Source organism: Thalassophryne amazonica, chromosome 11, assembly GCF_902500255.1.
Source record: "Thalassophryne amazonica chromosome 11, fThaAma1.1, whole genome shotgun sequence".
In the NCBI taxonomy this organism is placed as follows: domain Eukaryota; kingdom Metazoa; phylum Chordata; class Actinopteri; order Batrachoidiformes; family Batrachoididae; genus Thalassophryne; species Thalassophryne amazonica.
Window position 1 is genome coordinate 12,015,474 of NC_047113.1, and position 22,757 is coordinate 12,038,230.

General features: G+C 40.3%; 1 protein-coding gene across 1 annotated transcript in view; it reads left to right on the plus strand.

Moving 5' to 3' along the window:
- LOC117519959 (androgen receptor-like) overlaps positions 1 to 22,757 on the plus strand; it is a 46,583-nt gene that overhangs the window by 14,686 nt on the left and 9,140 nt on the right. Inside the window, exons 2-8 of the mRNA XM_034181252.1 lie at positions 1,852 to 1,988; positions 2,214 to 2,330; positions 2,768 to 2,875; positions 2,956 to 3,162; positions 9,264 to 9,408; positions 19,168 to 19,298; positions 19,444 to 19,595. Coding sequence (XP_034037143.1) covers positions 1,852 to 1,988; positions 2,214 to 2,330; positions 2,768 to 2,875; positions 2,956 to 3,162; positions 9,264 to 9,408; positions 19,168 to 19,298; positions 19,444 to 19,595 — 997 coding nt within the window. The remainder of the gene's footprint in view (positions 1 to 1,851; positions 1,989 to 2,213; positions 2,331 to 2,767; positions 2,876 to 2,955; positions 3,163 to 9,263; positions 9,409 to 19,167; positions 19,299 to 19,443; positions 19,596 to 22,757) is intronic.

Below are 22,757 nucleotides of genomic sequence, written 5' to 3' on the forward strand. Positions count from 1 at the left end.
TTACAGGTTCACAGTTTTGTAATCGGGTTGCATATGTGCTGTGAGGGCATTTTAATTAACATTTTCTACATGTAATTGTCATATAATTGATCTTCTGTAGGTTAAGGTTTAGGTTAAGATCATGATTATCAGAACGTGTTGATACAAGCCTTAATTTTCCTGATGTTGCATTCAGTTGTTGTCTCTTAAAATGGATTTTTCTGAGAGTTATATTTCATTTCAAAGTGCCTGAATGCATGTAAGAAAATCTTCTTCAACATAAATACAAATAAAAGTTAGTTTAGTCACATTTTAATGTAATATTGCTGTGTTTTTCTCTTTGGGTCCGCATGGACCCCAGGTTGCCTGGAACGTCGGTTTCAGGACATGTGCTGATGAGGGTTAACTCATCAGCAACGGAGCAGGTGTCGGCCTCACTTCATCTAAATTCTGGGTCTGTTAGTGAAGCTCAGGGCTTGCTGCCGACGATCACCTTAGTATTCTCTCTGCTTCACTGTCGATTTCCCTGCTGGTAAACTCGTACCTTAGGTGCAGTTTTTCGAGCCAACTGGTTCTGGTCTTTTTCTCTCTGTCCGATGCACTGACAACACTACTGACTGATCCTGGCCTTGGGATGCCACGCCTGTTCCACATGTACTGGATATTATATATTAGAGACCCAAGATGGACTTTATTGTATTTTCAATTAAGGACTCTGTTTTTGTTGCTTGTGGGCTTGTAAACAAACTTTTAGACAATCTGTAACAACCTTGTAACTGTTAGAATGGCCTAAGCAGTGGGTCACCCCTTTGAGTCTGGTCTGTTTGAGGTTTCTTCCTCATTATCACCACTGGCAGTTTTTCCTTACCACTGTCACCTGTGTGCTTGCTCTAGGGGTTGGTAAGGTTCGACCTTACTCATGTGAAGCGCCTTGAGGCAGCTTTGTTGTGATTTGATGCTATACCAATAAAATAAATTGAATTAGATTGAAAATTGGTGGTATGATACATTATAGGGACATTTATTTGAAAACAGCCTTTTGGTGGACAATTTGGATTTAATTTTGAATTTAAACCCATTAATGAAATTATTTAGGAACAAGTACATTTTTTGTGACCTGAAGCTTATTTTTGAAAGTGAAGGCCTTGTGTCTATTCAAAAGTAAAAACCAAAAGAGAAATTGTGTCAACATTTAAACCACCGTTTTGAATATTTGCCTTCAGGCCAGTTTTTATTTTTTTGGCTACATCCTGATTGTGTTTTCAGGTCAACCAGCAAATCTTAAAAACTTGGTTTGTACTTTCTTGAGATAACCTTTCAGGTAAAACTGGCCCAATGGCTGCAATAGTTAATTTGATATTGTTTTGAATCTGTCATTGATTACGTTTAGAGGTGCAGGTTAGTTTTCCTGCCCTTCCTAATATGTAGGATAATTGATAATTTTATGGAAATCCATCCATCCATTTCAAAGGTTGCTTATTCCAGTTATGGGTCACGACTCATGGGTTTTTTTTTTTTCCAGAGCCTCTCCCAGCGGTCATTGGGGTGAGAGCCAGGATCCATCCTGGACAGGTAGTTTATGGAAAAGAGTTCAGATATTTTCTTGTTGTTTGTCGTTGGTGAACTTAATTGTTTAAAAGCCTGTTTAACACTTTCTTTACATGCTTGAGATTTTGAGATGTGGGTGTGGTGTCACTGTGGGTGTGGCATCACTGTACTCTGAGCACCTATGAGCTGATTAAAGGTGAAAAGTTTCCAAACTGCTTCACCAGTGAAAGGTCATTAAAACTGTATGTACCCGGTAAGCAAATAACCCACCAAGCGTTTGCCCGCTCCTTTAACAAACATGTATTTGTGCTTCTACGTGTTCAGGAATGAAGATCTGTTTCCAGGCGTCTACCTGTCAGATCGGAGGGTGTGTCAAGTGTGTGGTGATGACGCCTCAGGGTGTCACTATGGAGCAGTGACTTGTGGCAGCTGCAAAGTATTTTTCAAGAGGGCAGCTGCAGGTGGGCATGACACACAAAAACACACAAGAATGCCTTCGATCAATCATTGATTTGGTTCCTGGCACCCACTCGCTCCCTCGTGCTGGAAGGGCACGGTGACCTGACATTACGAGCCAGAGTTATGAGGTGTCGGTAAACACCTGGCAACGGTTACAGCCTGGGCGTTGCTGAAGCTGTGCCATCATCACAAACCTGCTTGTGTGTTTGTTTGCTTGTCTCTCCCAGGTAAGCAGAACCACCTGTGTGCCAGTCGTAATGACTGTACCATTGACAAACTGAGGCGGAAGAACTGCGCCTCGTGCCGTTTAAAAAGGTGCTTCATGTCAGGAATGAGCCTTAAAGGTGAGAAACTAAAGGGCGCAACACAAGGAAGGAGAGGGGCTACTTGGCATGACTTTGGGGAGTGATTTTGGAAGTGGGGTCACAGTGGTTGGATACTTTAGATGCATTGGATCAGAAGCTACCAATAAAATGTTCCAGCTTACACACGCTCTTAGAATTGAATTTCACTAAAAGGCCCCCCCAAAAAAAACAAGTATTGGGTTTTTTTTTCCATCCAGCTGATAATAATCAAGAACTTCCTCATAAATCCTCTTTGAAAATAAAGAACTCCAAACTCTGCTGCACTACTCCACCCAGAGTCGCAGTTTTTCTTCTCGCCTTTTAACCCACCTGTTGTTATAGTAAATCAGACACAACAACTCCGACTGTTAGCTTCTTATCTTTTTCCATGTTTTTGTCTTCTTCTTTTTGTCTGAATCGTCTGCCGTGGTTTCTAGGTCGCAGGCTGAAGGGAGCCGGACAGTCGAAGAACGGAGAGGAGGAGCAATCGAGAGCTGGAACGAGAGCAGAAGCCGAAGCCAGTAACCCAGCTGTCAGGGATCAAGGTAGTGAGGATTAGTGTGTATAAAGCTGGAGTGTGACGCTAAGTGATTCACTCATTAATGAGCACACTGTGACTCCACAGCATCCCAGGCTCTGGCTCTCGCCCCGACTCCGAGCCTGCGCTCCTGCTTAACCATGCTCAGCGTCCTGCAGGCCATTGAGCCAGCTGTGGTCAATGCCGGACATGACCCAGCCCAACCGGACAGTCCGGCGTCTTTGCTCACCAGCCTGAACGAGCTGGGGGAAAGACAGCTGGTGACTGTGGTGCGTTGGGCCAAAGCCATCCCAGGTAATGCAGCGCGAGCAGCGGAACAGATAACGTGGGTGTTCTGCTGATGTCACGCAGTATTTGTTGCAGCTTCGGTGTCACATTGGATACATTATTTGTCGCTGATGCTTCAACAATAACATGCCAAGTAAAACACCACAAGGTCAGACGTGTTAACAAGATTGAGCAATACAATGGAACAGACCGTGGGACGGGAGCAGACGCAGGGGAAAGTCACTTATGTAACGCCACATCACAAAAACAACTTCCACCAAAGAGGCAATGTTTCCACCCCCATTTTATTTCTTTGAGTTTCAGCATTATTATTATTATTATTATTATTATTATTTGATGAAGGAATAGTCTGTTAAATTCTAGGTTGGGTGCAGACTTTTATTTAAATATTATATAACTTTGTGCAATAGGATTTTTTTGTTGTTGTTGATGTTGTTTTAACCATCTTCTTTAGTTTCCTATAAGCTGTTTAACGTGTGTGTGTGTGTGTGTGTGTGTGTGTGTGTGTGTGTGTGTGTGTGTGTGTGTGTGTGTGTGTGTGTGTGTAAAACCAGGTGCACTGAGGTATGAGCCAAAGAACTCATTACTCTTTGGAGTAGATCCAGACAAGGGAGCTGTTCTAGTATTATTTTTTCCCCTCTCTGTTTTCTTTTTATCTTGTTTTGCATCTTGTTCTTTCTTCTATTTTCAAGCCAGAATACAACAAATCCCATCAAACGTAAAATGGAAATAAAAACACACACCTCACAGGAATAATCTATACCACGATTCTCTAAGTAAGGAATATGGTACTCAGTGTGTTGTTTTTTGTTTGTTTGTTTTAAAGCACTTTAGAAATCTCACTGTTTACAACGGAGGCACTCGGCTCATGCTAATGTTAGCCTGTTAGCACTGCTTTATGCAATGCCTGTTAGCGTGTGTTTAAGTTGGTTCCACTCCTCCAGCCAAGGCAAAGGAGTCGGTATCGGGTTATTTGGTCACGTGACTTTTAGTCAGGATTCTGACATTTTGCTGATTGGCTGAGACATGCCGCTCTCCGATTGGCTGCAGCCTTTGTTTACAACATAGCACTGGTACCACAGTCTCTGGAGGAGTGGAAACAACTTACATTTTCAGCGGTTACACCACAGCCAATCACAGAGCGTGGCGTGATAGCCAATAGTGGCCAACGTATCAGATGGACCAATCACAGCCATGTTTTCAAAAACACGCTACCAGTATACGTATAAGAGACTGTGGTACCAGTGCTAGCATGTGTTATGTGATGTTATTGGGTTTTCAAGCTAATGTTATCCCATTATCATTGTACTATGTAATGCTAGTGAGTTGTCACACTAACATTGGTAGGTTAGTGTTACATTATGTGGCGCTAACAAGTTTTTAAGACACGTGAACGATTGCGTATATTGTGAATCACTGGTTCAAGGCCTTCCTGTCGCCTCAGCCACCACAAGTACCATATTTTCCTGAGTATAAGTTGAATATTTTAATTATATATATATATATATATATATATGAAATGGTAAATGGGCTGCATTTATATAGCGCTTTTCCATCTGCATCAGACGCTCAAAGCGTGAGGGTGCTGCCATACAATGTACTCACTACACACCGGGAGCAACTAGGGAATTAAGGATCTTGCAAAAGGGCCCTATTGATTTTCCAGTCAGGCTGGGATTTGAACCGAGGATCCTCTAGTCTCAAGCCCAACGCTTTAACTACTAGACCATCACCCATGAAACAAAATAAACTCTAATAACAAGAATTTATCCCAATAATAAAAATATGCTGCAACTACAAATGAAAGGGCTGATAGATAATATAGAAAAAAGGTACACCTTGTACTCCAATGTGACTTATAGTATATAGGCTTTTCCTCTTCAAGACACATTTAGTATTCTGTAAGACTTATACTGTGGTGCAACTTACACTCTGGAAAATATGGTATGTATTTTTTAAGCACATGATGAATCCCATTGTTCACAATGGAGGAACTCAGCTCATGCTAACCTGGGGTGCGATGTCAGAGCATTGACATCACACCTAACACTAAGATAGTTTCTAGCCAATTATACTACATATTATATGAAGACTGTAAGTGTAAATAAGGAAACCATGCTACCACACAATGACAGTATTAACCAGTTATGAGCTGCAACTGGATTAAATATATATAATTTACAAGGATCTTGGAACATCTTTCTTAATATTTTTGCCAGTAATTGCTCTTAGGAAGCCAAATTCATTAGCAATGATCATAATAAAGTACAATTTATTTATCAACTCATATTTCATGAATATTATGAATAAAAAACCCTACTAAAATAGTTAGCTATTGTTATGTGAAAGATTTTATATACTTATATACGCTTACGCTACGCTTATCCGATATAGATTTTATATCAGATAAGCGGAAGAAAATGGATGGATGGATGGATGGATGGATGGATGGATGGATGGATGGATTTTATATGCTACATTAATTTAATTAAACCTTTAGTAAAATATGTATGTTTAAGTATTTCTGTTTTGGGGAATTTTGGCTAGATTGAGAGTGGATTTATCATGGGGATTCTGATTATGGCAATGATGATGATGATAATAATAACAGTATTTTCCAAGTAACTACTCAAAACAAAGACTAATTCAACAGATTATAGCCAAATATATTGGCTGTGATAATAAAATATAATTTATCAATTCATAATTCATAAATACTATGACTAAAGAAACCTACTGAAATAGTTAGCTCTCTTTATTTGAGAGCTTTTGTATACTTCTCACTAGAGATGCACCGATCCCGATGTCAGCTTCTCTATGGGGGATTTTCACGCACACACTCCGTAATTTCTGGACTATAAGCCGCTACTTTGTTCATACGTTTTGAAGACTGCGGCTTAAACAATGATGCGGCTAATTTATAGATTTTTACATGCTTTCATGTAATTTACTCATAAGTCGAAATACGTCTATCAATGCTGTCCATTGGCTGAAAACCACAGTCCTCATGCGGAGTAAATTCACACACAGGGTAAATATAAAGGCTTACCTTTTCATTTCAGTGTGATTCATCAATAAATGATCCTGTAGAAAAAATTATCCACATACAGCCTCCTGAGTTTGGAAAACAACATCTGAAAATACTTTAATTCCTTGTTGTGGCTGAAAAAAGTTCCTCTGTGACTTTGGCTCTTTATGCCACAGTTCCGTCCATCAGATCGCAGTTTCAGTGGAAGAGATTGTCCATCAGGTTGGTGAGTTTCAGCCCCCGGTGTGGCTGTCCAGGCCGATGGGAGACCGGCTCGGTCCGCTACAGGTGTAATCTGTTTGTTGAATGTCTGTGGTGCTGCGTTCGGAGCCTCCTCTCCTTCCCATGGGCTGCACTTTTGTGCCAGAAGTTGAAAAAGTCACTGTGCTTCATTATTGTCTCAGCGACCACAGGCAACAAGCAAATCTGTCTGCACGCAATGAAATTATCCCATGCTCCACAAAGAAAAAAAAAATAATAATAATGTTTACTCATGTTCGCCTCTGTGGAGCAGAGATGCTGCGCAGCACCATGTGTGCGTGTGCGTACGATGCCGTGCTCCTCCAGTATTTACAGGTTCCACCTTTGGGGAAAAAAACATTTACTTTATTTATTTATTTGTGTATGTTACCTATATATATTTAATTAAAAGTTAAAAAAAAAATAAACATAGTGTGGGGAGTGAAAGGCTGTTTAGCTCAGTGTACACATTGTAGATGAAAACAGAAATAATGCAGAGAAGCTTCTTTTCATCAAAAAGAATCTGCCCCTCACATTTTTAAAAAAGGCTTTTAGTCCTCACAGACATAAGTAAAGTTAGTGATGGACAGTTTCACTTCTGTTCCTGGTATTTTGTAGTGCTGAAGTCCACAGGTTACATTCAAGTGAGATGTCTGGCAGTGCCATGTTTGTTAAGAAACATGGTTAATGTTAAAGGACAATTTGTTGTAATCAAAAAGTGAAGTTACATGATTTAAGTGAAATGATTGTAAAAAAAACAAAAAAAACAAAGTTAATGATTATCATTAAGTTATCATTAAGTATTCGTATCAGTACTCTGTATCGACAAGTACCAAAATATATGTACTTGTACTCAGTCTGGAAAAAACTGGTATCCCTACTTCTCACTCATCTTCAACCACTTACTTCAAACGAGCATCACGGGTGGGTGGAGCCCATCCCAGCAGTCATAGGGTGCAAGGTGGGGTACACCCTGGTTAGGATGCCAGTCTGTCAGATGGCCACATACACACAAACCTATGGACAACGCTTCCAATCCACCTAACCTGCATGTCTTTGGATGTGGGAGGAAGCCGGAGCACCCGGAGAGAACTCTTGCAAACACAGGGAGAACATGCAAACTCCACACAGAAAGACCACAGGTGGGAATCAATCCCATGACCTTCTTGCTGTGAGGCAACAGTGCTAACCACTAATCCACTTCATTATATACGTCATTAATTTACTAAATGTGTACATGTACAGCAAGTGTTTTTGTTCTGGGGAATTGTGGTGAGACTAGATTGGATTTATCCATGGGGATTGTGCTGCTGCTGCTAATAATAATAATAATAATAATAATAAGAGCCAATCCAGATCCAGATCACCTCCAAAGTTCAGTGCAGTCTTCTATGCCCTTATATCTATCTTTGGTGCAATTTTGGCGAGAATCTGTGAAGTAGTTTTGATGTAATCCTTCAAAACCTATATATCTTGATCCAGAATCTGGATCCAGATCACCTCCAAAATTCAGTGGAGTCTTCCATGCTCTAATATCTGTCTTTTGTGCATATTTGGTGAGAATCCATAAGGTAGCCCATATGGAAAAGATATACATAAATTTTATAAAGTTTGTATATGTTCTGTCTGGAACCTGTAAGACATGTGACAGTCAAACCAGATATAAGATCCTTAGTAAATTTGTACAATATGTAACTTATATAAATTGGGAACTTAAAAGAACAACATATGACAGTAATTCCACATACAGAATCCTTAGTAGATATGTGTAATATCAAACTGAGACTTATAAGAACAACATGTCAAACATAAACATTTATTACTGGAATTGATGTAACTTCTTGTAATTTTTTTTCTATTTCTTTTCCATATGGGAGGCTTCTTTTGCTTTGACGTAATCCTTCAAAGCCTATATAAAGTGAAATCTTGATCCAGAATCCGGATCTGGTTCACCTCCAAAATGTAATGGAGTCTTCTGTAGCCTAATATCTATCTGTGGTGAAAATTTTGTCCAAATCTGTGTAGTTTTGATGTAATACTGCTAACAGACAGACAGACAAACAAATAAATAATCACTGATGATTTTATTATGCCCTTGGCGGACGTAATAATAATAATAATAATAATAATAATAATAATAAACGGCCTCATAAGACAACAATAGAAATGAAGAAAACTGTATTTCTATATTGATCCTTATTTGTAAAATAATGTATATATGTGTATACTGTGCATTTTATTCATCAATTGCTATGATTCTATATATTCTGCAACCTTTCCAATCTATTTGTCAAACAAGGGCAACTCCTTGTATCCCGTCTCCCACTTTATTAACCATCTTTAATGTTTTTCCTCAATTTCTCAGTACAATTAAGTAGATCTCAACAAGAAATCTGCTTCAGGTCAGGATGTTTCTTTAATAGGGCAAATAAAAATGCACTGACACATGTGATGCAGAGCCACTCCTATTAAACTGTCCACTTCAGCAGAAGAATGTGCTCTTCTAGCAGTTATTCCATTATAAAGTGCCTGTTTGCACGGAGCAACACCTCGACACAGTGAAGGAAGACATTTCCCAGCAGATGAGGTTCTTTCCAAGAGATGTAACCACAGTTTGAACACCAACATGGTGTCGTCATCCTCAAGTTCCATACTGACCACTAGAGTGGGCTGTGTTCATATATAACCCAAGACAGAGCAGGTGGAAAGTGCAGCCCTCAGTTGACTGTGCAATCGTCACCTTGTTTTTCTTGTGTTTTTTTAATTTAGATTAAGTAAGATTGTGTCTTAACGCCTCATTGTTACACGTCCGGAGGTTTAATGAAATAACTGTTGACAGGTTTCCGTGACCTCCATGTGGACGATCAGATGACAGTGATTCAGCTGTCGTGGATGGGGGTGATGGTGTTCGCTTTGGGCTGGAGGTCGTACACGCTGACCAACAGCTCTATGCTCTACTTTGCTCCAGACTTGGTCTTCAACGAGTGAGTTACTACAACATTCACTTTAACCACTGTGCTTCATGTGTGCATATGAGTGTGTGTGTGTATGTGTGTTTGTTTGCATCAGAAGACAGCTGAAAAGCCTAACGTCGGACAGTGTAGCAGTCTAGTAAATAAGAAGTGTGTTATGGTTTCCTTTGATTCTGATCTATGTGGCCCACAGACAGATTACAACAGATGATTTATTCTATTCCACTGTTACAGAGCAGCCATCAGACTCCGGAAGCTGCTGCAGCATTAAATAGTTTCATTTGGTTTGTGCCTGTTTTTGTGTCTCACCATAGCAACATTCAATCTCCATCACAACATCTCTCTCATCTTTTTATTTTTATATCTGTACTTACTCTAAAAAATGCATTGCAGAGTATACCTAATACCCCTTGGACTTGGAAGAAGTCGATTTTTGAAGATTTTATATATTGTTTTAGGGCAAAACAAACAAACAGATAGACAGCTGGGCTGAAGGCATTTGTTCACTGAAGCAGTTTTTGTTGCTTGTTTTGCAAAGTACATTAAAAAAAAAAAAAAAAAAAAAACAGCATATACTTTTTCATTTTAATGGTATGATCTTTGCATAAATATGTTTGCAGTCAGCATATCATAAATGAGCAAAATTGTGTACTTATGTAACCATCACGCAGTTTTCATATTTAGTGAACATAAGCTGAAAAATGAGTATATTTGTCAAGCTATGCAGCAAGTAGTAGGAGTACCACTCAGTGTTCTGTCACTGAGCAATATGTTGTGTTTAATCAGCAGGAAATTAATTAAAATGTTGGGCTTTAGTACACGCTCTTCATGCATATACAGAAAACAGTTTAGACCAATATTGTCTTTGCTGAGGAAGGAAAGGAAGTGAAGTCATGCAATTGTATGAGTATATTCATTTGTGTAACCTTGTGAATATTAACCACTCTTATATGAGGTCAAATCCAGAAGTAAGACCTTGAGCTTCAGTAGCATCCTAATTGGCTGAATGCGTTTAAACATAAGTGATTTGTAAAGTTTATTTCTTGAGTTTTGGCTTCTCCATGTCCCTCTTAGTCAGAGTTTCATATCAAATGAGCCATTAACAAGCATTTTTCAACATCAAGTTACAATATATACCAGTAGAGGCTTGTATTGTATCACTTCCTGTTCCGGAGCACAGCGGTGTTTTTCTGTATCTGTTAGCTGTTTAATCTGCGCAGTTAGATTGATCTAGTTATCTAGATTACGATTTGTTTCCCAGTGTAATCTTTACGTGCCTTAACTAAAGCACTCCTTCTGCTGAATCACCTCTAAATTATTTACACATTATTCACTTGCGTGTTTTTAGGAATCCGCTAGCTTAGCATAGCTACTAGCTCTTAGCCGATTTAGCATGGCGGCTTCTCCTGTCTCTCCTGCACTTTTCTGCTCTGGGTGTGAAATGTTTAGTTATTCCTCGGCCTCCTTTAGCAGTAACGGTACTTGTAATAAGTGTAGCTTATTCGTAGCTTTGGAGGCCAGGCTGGGCGAATTGGAGACTCGGCTCCGCACCGTGGAAAATTCTACAGCTAGCCAGGCCCCTGTAGTCGGTGCGGACCAAGGTAGCTTAGCCGCCGTTAGTTACCCCCTGGCAGATCCCGAGCAGCCGGGAAAGCAGGCCGACTGGGTGACTGTGAGGAGGAAGCGTAGTTCTAAACAGAAGCCCTGTGTACACCGCCAACCCGTTCACATCTCTAACCGTTTTTCCCCACTCGACGACACACCCGCCGAGGATCAAACTTTGGTTATTGGCGACTCTGTTTTGCGAAATGTGAAGTTAGCGACACCAGCAACCATAGTCAATTGTCTTCCGGGGGCCAGAGCAGGCGACATTGAAGGAAATTTGAAACTGCTGGCTAAGGCTAAGCGTAAATTTGGTAAGATTGTAATTCACGTCGGCAGTAATGACACCCGGTTACGCCAATGGGAGGTCACTAAAATTAACATTAAATCGGTGTGTAACTTTGCAAAAACAATGTCGGACTCTGTAGTTTTCTCTGGGCCCCTCCCCAATCAGACCGGGAGTGACATGTTTAGCCGCATGTTCTCCTTGAATTGCTGGCTGTCTGAGTGGTGTCCAAAAAAATGAGGTGGGCTTCATAGATAATTGGCAAAGATTCTGGGGAAAACCTGGTCTTGTTAGGAGAGACGGCATCCATCCCACTTTGGATGGAGCAGCTCTCATTTCAAGAAATCTGGCCAATTTTCTTAAATCCTCCAAACCGTGACTATCCAGGGTTGGGACCAGGAAGCAGAGTTGTAGTCTTACACACCTCTCTACAGCTTCTCTCCCCCTGCCATCCCCTCATTACCCCATCCCCGTAGAGACGGTGCCTGCTCCCAGACTACCAATAACCAGCAAAAATCTATTTAAGCATAAAAATTCAAAAAGAAAAAATAATATAGCACCTTCAACTGCACCACACACTAAAACAGTTAAATGTGGTCTATTAAACATCAGGTCTCTCTCTTCTAAGTCCCTGTTGGTAATGATATAATAATTGATCAACATATTGATTTATTCTGCCTTACAGAAACCTGGTTACAGCAGGATGAATATGTTAGTTTAAATGAGTCAACACCCCCGAGTCACACTAACTGTCAGAATGCTCGTAGCACGGGCCGGGGCGGAGGATTAGCAGCAATCTTCCATTCCAGCTTATTAATTAATCAAAAACCCAGACAGAGCTTTAATTCATTTGAAATCTTGACTCTTAGTCTTGTCCATCCAAATTGGAAGTCCCAAAAACCAGTTTTATTTGTTATTATCTATCGTCCACCTGGTCGTTACTGTGAGTTTCTCTGTGAATTTTCAGACCTTTTGTCTGACTTAGTGCTTAGCTCAGATAAGATAATTATAGTGGCCGATTTTAACATCCACACAGATGCTGAGAATGACAGCCTCAACACTGCATTTAATCTATTATTAGACTCTATTGGCTTTGCTCAAAAAGTAATGAGTCCACCCACCACTTTAATCATATCTTAGATCTTGTTCTGACTTATGGTATGGAAATAGAAGACTTAACAGTATTCCCTGAAAACTCCCTTCTGTCTGATCATTTCTTAATAACATTTACATTTACTCTGATGGACTACCCAGCCGTGGGGAATAAGTTTCATTACACTAGAAGTCTTTCAGAAAGCACTGTAACTAGGTTAAGGATATGATTCCTTCTTTATGTTCTCTAATGCCATATACCAACACAGTGCAGAGTAGCTACCTAAACTCTGTAAGTGAGATAGAGTATCTCGTCAATAGTTTTACATCCTCATTGAAGACAACTTTGGATGCTGTAGCTCCTCTAAAAAAGAGAGCTTTAAATCAGAAGTGCCTGACTCCATGGTATAACTCACAAACTCGTAGCTTAAAGCAGATAACCCGTAAGTTGGAGAGGAAATGGCGTCTCACTAACTTAGAAGATCTTCACTTAGCCTGGAAAAAGAGTCTGTTGCTCTATAAAAAAGCCCTCCGTAAAGCTAGGACATCTTTCTACTCATCACTAATTGAAGAAAATAAGAACAACCCCAGGTTTCTTTTCAGCACTGTAGCCAGGCTGACAAAGAGTCAGAGCTCTATTGAGCTGAGTATTCCATTAACTTAACTAGTAATGACTTCATGACTTTCTTTGCTAACAAAATTTTAACTATTAGAGAAAAAAATTACTCATAACCATCCCAAAGACGTATCGTTATCTTTGGCTGCTTTCAGTGATGCCGGTATTTGGTTAGACTCTTTCTCTCCGATTGTTCTGTCTGAGTTATTTTCATTAGTTACTTCATCCAAACCATCAACATGCTTATTAGACCCCATTCCTGCCAGGCTGCTCAAGGAAGTCCTACCATTATTTAATGCTTCAATCTTAAATATGATCAATCTATCTTTGTTAGTTGGTTATGTACCACAGGCCTTTAAGGTGGCAGTAATTAAACCATTACTTAAAAAGCCATCACTTGACCCAGCTATCTTAGCTAATTATAGGCCAATCTCCAACCTTCCTTTTCTCTCAAAGATTCTTGAGAGGGTAGTTGTAAAACAGCTAACTGATCACCTGCAGAGGAATGGTCTATTTGAAGAGTTTCAGTCAGGTTTTAGAATTCATCATAGTACAGAAACAGCATTAGTGAAGGTTACAAATGATCTTCTTATGGCTTCGGACAGTGGACTTATCTCTGTGCTTGTTCTGTTGGACCTCAGTGCTGCTTTTGATACTGTTGACCATAAAATTTTATTACAGAGATTAGAGCATGTCATAGGTATTAAAGGCATTGCGCTGCGGTGGTTTGAATCATATTTGTCTAATAGATTACAGTTTGTTCATGTAAATGGGGAATCTTCTTCACAGACTAAAGTTAATTATGGAGTTCCACAAGGTTCTGTGCTAGGACCAATTTTATTCACTTTATACATGCTTCCCTTGGGCAGTATTATTAGACGGTATTGCTTAAATTTTCATTGTTACGCAGATGATACCCAGCTTTATCTATCCATGAAGCCAGAGGATACACACCAATTAGCTAAACTGCAGGATTGTATTACAGGCATAAAGACATGGATGACCTCTAATTTCCTGCTTATAAACTCAGATAAAACTGAAGTTATTGTACTTGGCCCCACAAATCTTAGAAGCATGGTGTCTAACCAGATCGTTACTCTGGATGGCATTTCCCTGATCTCTAGTAATACTGTGAGAAATCTTGGAGTTATTTTTGATCAGGATATGTCATTCAAAGCGCATATTAAACAAATATGTAGGACTGCCTTTTTGCATTTACGCAATATCTCTAAAATCAGAAAGGTCTTGTCTCAGAGTGATGCTGAAAAATTAATTCATGCATTTATTTCCTCTAGGCTGGACTATTGTAATTCATTATTATCAGGTTGTCCTAAAGTTCCCTAAAAAGCCTTCAGTTGGTTCAGAATGCTGCAGCTAGAGTACTGACGGGGACTAGCAGGAGAGAGCATATCTCACCCGTGTTGGCCTCCCTTCATTGGCTTCCTGTTAATGCTAGAATAGAATTTAAAATTCTTCTTCTTACTTATAAGGTTTTGAATAATCAGGTCCCATCTTATCTTAGGGACCTCGTAGTACCATATTACCCCATTAGAGCGCTTCGCTCTCAGACTGCGGGCTTACTTGTAGTTCCTAGGGTTTGTAAGAGTAGAATGGGAGGCAGAGCCTTCAGCTTTCAGGCTCCTCTCCTGTGGAACCAGCTCCCAATTCAGATCAGGGAGACAGATACCCTCTCTACTTTTAAGATTAGGCTTAAAACTTTCCTTTTCGCTAAGGCTTATAGTTAGGGCTGGATCGGGTGACCCTGGACCATCCCTTGGTTATGTTGCTTTAGACGTAGACTGTGGGGGGGTTCCCATGATGCACTGTTTCTTTCTCTTTTTGCTCCGTATGCATCACTCTGCGTTTAATCATTAGTGATCGATCTCTTTTTCCTGGTTCTTTCCCTCAGCCCCAACCAGTCTCAGCAGAAGACTGCCCCTCCCTGAGCCTGGTTCTGCTGGAGGTTTCTTCCTGTTAAAAGGGAGTTTTTCCTTCCCACTGTGGCCAAGTGCTTGCTCATAGGGGGTCGTTTTGACCGTTGGGGTTTTTCATAATTATTGTATGGCCTTGCCTTGCAATGTGGAGTGCCTTGGGGCAACTGTTTGTTGTGATTTGGCGCTATATAAGAAAAAAGTTGATTGATTGATTGATTGATCACGGTTGATTTAGCTCTGAGATTGATCGGTCACAGCAAAGCCTGCCAGTATGTTGTGCCACATTGTTGATATGTCATAACATGTATGTGGCACTGTGCGCGCATCAGAGGCTCAGTGCTGTGCCCCGCAATACAGCTGAACGGGATGTTGTCACTGTAATGTGTGTATTATTACATGTCCACCTCCTAAATCTTTAGCAGATATGATGTGGAAATGTTTCCCCAGCCCATGACAACAAACATAAACATGCAACTCAGCTCTGGTACTCTGCATTCCACAGTGCAGCACAGACAGCTGGTGAAGTCCTTCACCCAGCTGCACTGTGTGCTGGCAACATCCATTGGCTCACAAATGCATAATCCACCTCTGGCATATATAAATCCCATGTGAAGCACCATCCAGCACCGATAATCCAACTACATGTGTGTTAAGATGCCTATCAAGTAAAATGGCCACAATAATAGTTTAAAAGAGAGAAGAAAAAGTTCACTGGCTGCATCTGAAGAATGTTGCGCACATGGGGGAAGTTGGCGCCCTGCCAGCACAGTTCAACAGCAGTTAGGGAGTCCAGCTGAACAAATAAAATCTAGCAATGTAAGTATATACTGATCAAACACCGAAAGAGATTTTTCACTGGACTGTACACAAGCAGGTGATCACTGACGCCCCACGTGTGCATGCGGAGTGGCTGGTACAGCCGTTATGAACACACATACATGCAGCTGAGCGAACATTTGGTCACACACTCGCGCGCTGCTTTGATCACCTGTTCTACGTATGCAGGCACGCTTGCGCCACGGCTCGTTCAGCCATTATGAACACACACACAGCTGAGGGAACATTTCATCTGGCAACACACTTGCATGCTGTTTGGATCACTTGTTCTACGCATGTACACATGCGCACTCCATCATGTGAAACACACACACACTCCTGCCAGCGCGCCCTCTTAGGTCAGTTTAGCACTGAGAATGTGCGGATGAGCGAAGATTTGATTGCGTGGGTGAGTAAGTGAGTGAGTGACGGCTCCAATGTTGGTGGCGTCTGACAGCAATTGGTGTCATCTCACTGTTGTCTGAAATATGTGTGCACGAGGCAGTCTGGATGCGTTCTGATACGGCTGATCACACCTCTTTTCCTCTTGACTGCGTCTGGATTATGACCATATTTGCCTTGTTGGCCTGGTTCCTGCACATTCTTGCTATGTGTGATGGGGGCTTAAGCCATGAGACACTTGCCAGTAAATTGACATCAATTTAATTTTTCTTCTCTTGCTGTTAGTTGGGTTAGCACATATTTGGAGCAGTAAGACTGGTCTGCCACAGGGATCAGTTTTGGGTCCAATTATATTTTGCTTATACATAAATGATTTGCCCACCATTTGTACAGACACAGAATGTCAGATGTATGCTGATGACACAGTGTTTTATGTTTCAGCAAAGAATCCTTATCAAACTCCAGAGACCTTAAGCAGACAGATGGTTACTGTTTCAGAATGGCAACAAAATGGCAAATAAAAACAATATCAATGTGTTTTTCAATAAGAAAGAAAGTCCCTGAGAAATTTCACATTACTTTTGATACTAAAGAACTTTATAAACAAGCTTTGGAAATTTTAGATCAGAAGCCACAAAAAATGGCATCACTTCAGAATAATTTAAGAAACATGATTTGTTGACTTTTTCTAACTTTATAAAATTCCCCTTTCTGAAAGTTGTATTTAAGTGTGTAAATGGCCCCACAATTGATGTCTCAGATCTTTAAAAAGATGGACCACTGTAGGACAATGACAAGGAGCTTAACCAATCAAAACTGGAAAATTTGAAGGTGCAGGACATTTGTCCAATCAGCCCTCTCAGTGCAACGTACACACCTATGGAATTCTTTCCCATTTTTGTGGCAACGTTGTATGTATCATCCCTGATAAATAAACATTAAAATAAAAAATAAATTAAAAAATCAGAGAAAAGCAGGACCATGACCTTCAGCTTCAATAACATAGTTTATAAAAAGTTAATTATGCCAAGGCAATTTGTTCCTTGCTCAACAGGAGACCTTCAAACTAGCTAGAAGAAAGTTGCAAACTGGAGTATGACCTTGAATTTAAAGAGCTGGCTGTGAGCACGGGGGATTTTAAAGTTGATTTTTTTTTCTCCTCCTCTGAAAACATACTGTCATACCATAGTTCTCTGTGACCTCAGACGGATCAAAAGTCTGAGTGTGACAATGAGCTTTAAGTGTCCTAGTTTATCAGAAATGCTTTTACAAAATGCCTTAACGCCATTCTCTGACTTTTGACTTATCAAAGCATGAGTATGACCTTGAGCTTTAAGTGTCCTAGTTCATCAGAAATACTTTTACAAAATGCCATAGTGCCATTTTCTGTGACCTTTGACCTATCAAAAGCATGAGTCTCACCTTGAGCTTTAAGTGTCCTAGTCTATCAGAAATGCTTTTACAAAATGCCAGTGCCATTTTCTGTGACCTTTGACCTATCAAAAGCATGAGTCTCACCTTGAGCTTTAAGTCTCCTAGTCTATCAGAAATACTTTTACAAAATGCCATAGTGCCATTTTCTGTGACCTTTGACCTATCAAAAGCATGAGTCTCACCTTGAGCTTTAAGTATCCTAGCTTATCAGAAATACTTTTTACAAAATGCCATAACATCATTCTCTGTGACTTTTGCCTAATTAAAATCACGAGTCTCACCTTGAGCTTTAAGTGTCCTAGTCTATCAGAAATGCTTTTACAAAATGCCAGAGTGCCATTTTCTGTGACCTTTGACTTATCAAAAGCATGAGCTTTAAGTGTCCTAGTTCATCGGAAATACTTTTACAAATTTCCATAACATCATTCTCTATGACTTTTGCCTAATTAAAATCATGAGTCTCACCTTGAGCTTTAAGTGTCCTAGTCTATCAGTAATGCTTTTACAAAATGCCTTAACGCCATTCTCTGACGTTTGACCTATCAAAAGCATGAGTATGACCTTGAGCTTTAAGTATCCTAATTCATCAGAAATACTTTTACAAAATGCCATAATGCCATTCTCTATGACCTTTGACTTATCAAAGCATGAGTATGAGCTTGAGCTTTAAGTGTCCTAGTTCATCAGAAATACTTTTTACAAAATGCCATAACATCATTCTCTATGACTTTTGCCTAATTAAAATCATGAGTCTCACCTTGCGCTTTAAGTGTCCTAGTTCATCGGAAATACTTTTACAAAATTCCATAACATCATTCTTTATGACTTTTGCCTAATTAAAATCATGAGTCTCACCTTGAGCTTTAAGTGTCCTAGTCTATCAGTAATGCTTTTACAAAATGCCTTAACGCCATTCTCTGACATTTGACCTATCAAAAGCATGAGTATGACCTTGAGCTTTAAGTGTCCTAGTCTATCACAAATGCTTTTACAAAATACCATAATGCCATTCTCTATGACCTTTGCCTAATTAAAATCATGAGTCTTACCTTGAGCTTTAAGTGTCCTAGTTTATCAGAAATGCTTTTACAAAATGCCATAGTGCCATTTTCTGTGACCTTTGACCTATCAAAAATGAAGCCAAACTCCAACGCATCTTGTTAAGTTTATGCTATAAATGAAGAATAATTGTGCTGCTTGTCAGTAAATTGTCATGAGTGTGAGGAAGGGGCTCACACTGTTGAAGTGGGCCACGTGCCACTGGAGGCTGCTGTTCCATTAGTAAAATGTGCATTCTGTGCACATTAGACCTCTGTCACTCTGTTGGGTTGTGTCTAACCTGCATGGTAATGGATACATCTGCCCTTGTTGCTGACCCTCATTTTTCTCTGCCACTCTGTTCTTTTTATTTCCGTGCTCCATCTCATTCATTCTTCTCACCTCTGCTGTACTTTCCTCTTTTGCTTTGCTCCCAATGCTGCTGCTGTGAATTCCTTCCCTCACTTTATATTCCATTTCTCTGACCCTCACCTGGATTCTCGCCTCTTTCGTCACACCTCGTGCTCTTCTCCTGCCCTCCTCCCCCACAGCCAGCGGATGCAAGTGTCCAGCATGTATGAACACTGTGTGAGGATGAAGCTGCTCTCCCAGAGGTTCTGCATGCTGAAGGTCACCCAAGAGGAGTTCCTCTGTATGAAGGCGCTGGTCCTCTTCAGCATCAGTGAGTCCACGGGAGCCGTGTCCCAAATAATAGTTTGTCAGCGAGTGAAATATGAGGGTAACAGAGTGTAACTTGACTTCAGGGTGCTGATGGAGTGGATGAACACGGTGAAGATTAATGTTGTGTTCTGGGTTTGTGGTCACAGTGCCAGTGGAGGGCCTGAAGAACCAGCGCTGTTTTGACGAACTCCGGACCTGCTACATCAAGGAGTTGGACCGCTTAGCCAGCCACTGCGGAGAGACCACCCGCACACAGAGGCTGTTTCACCTCACGCAGCTGCTGGACAATCTCCAGTCGGTAATAACTCTCCTCAAGCACGTCATACCTCGAATCTGAAAAAGTGCACAAATGCAAACAAATAAATAAAAACACACAGTAACAGTGGTCTTCGTGCCCACCAGGACTCTGCCATTAGCAACCGCTGATATCAGACGTCACTTTCCTTCACTAGTTTGATCTTTGTCAGTATCAGTTGGACATTTGGTGCCACTCTGCTGCACGAGCTGCCCAGAAATTTCTACTCGTCACTCTTTTTTAGCAACTAGTGTGGCATGTTTGTCAAACTAGTTCTAACATAAACCTAACTAGTGATACCAGGCCCTACAGTAGTAGCACCAATGTCCCAACTTGTCAATTTCTACATGAACTATATTTTCCAGCGTATAAGTTGCATGTGTTAAAAATTATCTCTTGTAGAGGAAAAATCATCCGGAAAGTATTCACAGCGCTTCACTTTTATTTTGTTACAGCTTTATTCTGAAATGGATACCCCGTAATGACAATGTGAAAAAAGTTGGGTTTTTTTTAGATTCTTGCAAATTTATTTAAAAAAGACTTTTCACAGCCTTTTGCCGTGAAGCTCAAAATTGAGCTCAGGTGTATCCTCTTTCCACTGATCATCCTTGAGATGTTTCTGCAGCATAAATGGAGTCCACCAGGGGTCAATTCAGTTGACTGACATGATTTGGAAAGACACACACCTGTCTACATATAAGGTCCCACAGTTGACAGTGAATGTCAGCGCACAAACTAAGCATGAAGTCAAAGGAACTGTCTGTAGACCTCTGAGACAGGATTGTCTTAAGGCACAAATCTGCAGAAGGGTACAGAAACATTTCTGCTGCTTTGAAGGTCCCAATGAGCACAGTGGACTCCAACCTCCATAAATGGAAGAAGTCCTAGAGCTGGCCACCCATCTGAACTGAGCGATTGGGGGTCACCTCCCTGACTAAGGTTCTTAGTCAGGGAGGTGACCAAGAACCTGATGGTCACTCTGTCAGAGCTCCAGCATTCCTCTGTGGAGAGAGTAGAACCTCCTAGAAGGACAACCATCTCTGCAGCAATGCACCAATCAGGCCTGTATGGTAGAGTGGCCAGACGGAAGCCACTCCTTAGTAAAAGACATATGGCAGCCCACTTGGAGTTTAACAAAAGGCACCTGAAGGACAAAATTCTCTGGTCTGATGAGACCAATATTCAACTCTTTGCTGTGAATGCCAGGTGTCATGTTTGGAGGAAACCAGGCACCATCCCTCTAGTGAAGCATGGTGGTGGAAGCATCAAACTGTGGGGATGTTTTTCAGTGGCAGGAAGTAGGAGACTAGTCAGGATTGAGGGAAAGATGAATGCAGCAATATATAGAGACATCCTGGATGAAAACCTGCTCCAGAGCGCTAATGACCTCAGACTGAGGTCAAAATCACTCTTCTTTCTTTTCATCTTTCAGCAGGACAATGACCCTAAGCACACAGCCAAGATATCAAAGGAGTGGCTTCAGGACAACTCTGTGAATGTCCTTGAGTGCTCCAGCCAGAGCCCAGACCTGAATCTGATTGAACATTTCATGTTGTCATTATGGGGTGTTGTGAGTAGAACTTTGAGGGGAAACAATGAATTTACAACATTTTGGAATAAGGTTGTAACATAACAAAATGTGGAAAAAATGTGGAAAAAGTGAAGTGCTATGAATACTTTCTAGATGCTCTGTATTGAAGTCGTACCTTTTTTTCTGTATTATCAGCTCTTTAATTTTTTTTTGTTTTTTGTGCATCATTGTAGAGTACTTTTTATTCTCACTCATTCTTTCATTATTGGAGTTTATTTTGCTTTAGTGCTTTGATTCCTGGGAAAGTCCCATATAACTAGCCATTATAATTCTTATTATGAATAAACAATGTGATTTTTCAGTCTGTACTGAGAATACACAAAGTTTGTGAACATCTTGAGCTTTTACGTTTGTAAAAGGGAGCTTTTATGCCACCTAATTAATGAGCACTTTAACCAGCAAGACCTTCAATTTCTGAACAACTGAAGTCGAAAATCACCACTAGTTAACTAAGTAAAGCCTCTTTTGACCTTACTAGTTACTTAACTAGTGCAACACAAAATATTACTAGTTAATTGAGGGTCAAAAGTTCAACGAGTTAACTAGTGGTGTGAATAAGTGCTTGGCAAGTTTAAAATGTCAAAGATTTTGTATAAAGATTGGCAATTTTATTAACTAGTGAAGGCCAAAAAGATCACTCATTAACTAGTTTAAGCCTGTTTTGTGATAACTAGTTAATTAGTGGAGTTGCAACTGGTAGGGTTTCTGTTGGAACTAGTTTAACAAAGTGTCACTAGTTTTTATGAAAGTAATGCCAGATGTGTTGTAGACCCAGAAACTGACTAACTTCATTAATCCCAAATCACTATTTTGATAAAAGTAAATTTCCTGACAATCTCAAATATATTCATTTGCTCCATTTCACTCTTTTAATCTTGTATAAAGGTTTTTTTTTCATTATTATTTACTGACAAACAAAACAGTCAATTTAATGAAGCCATCTGCTCACTGATGTCACAGTTTACTCTTTCCTAACATGTTTTATCCTGAATATTTCATTTGTTAATTATAATAAATAATCAACAGACTCGTGCATAATGAAAAAACTCACTAGTTGCAGCTTTAAGCTCTTATCAGTAAATGACTTAACCAGGAAATGGATCAAAGTGTATCTCACAGGGGCACACTTGGCACACACGATTACAGTGCTGATTTATTATTAACTTGACTACATAAAGACTTTTGATCATTTCACGGTGCTGTAGAACAGCTGTTTCACACATCTGTCGTTTCATTTAAGGCCAGCAACATACTAGTTTATTATCCTTCAGTTTGGCACACCTTGCTTTGACTAATTGTACTTTGATCCTTTGTTATTTTTGTTTTTGGATGACTCCAAACTGACTATAACTCAGTTTTGTCTTTGACTCGCTCTGCATTGGTCTGTCAGAAGAGACAGCAAACGTCGCCCTCTAGTGGTAGCAATCACCTTGACGTAATGGCTGTGCAGTGCACGGCACTGATGGAAAGCACCTGAAAATAGGCCAGGCTAATATTATCCAACAGCAGATCATAAGACCTGTCGTCTCTTTATGTGACTCACCTCCAGCAGCTCCCGGCGTTGGGCTCCGGAA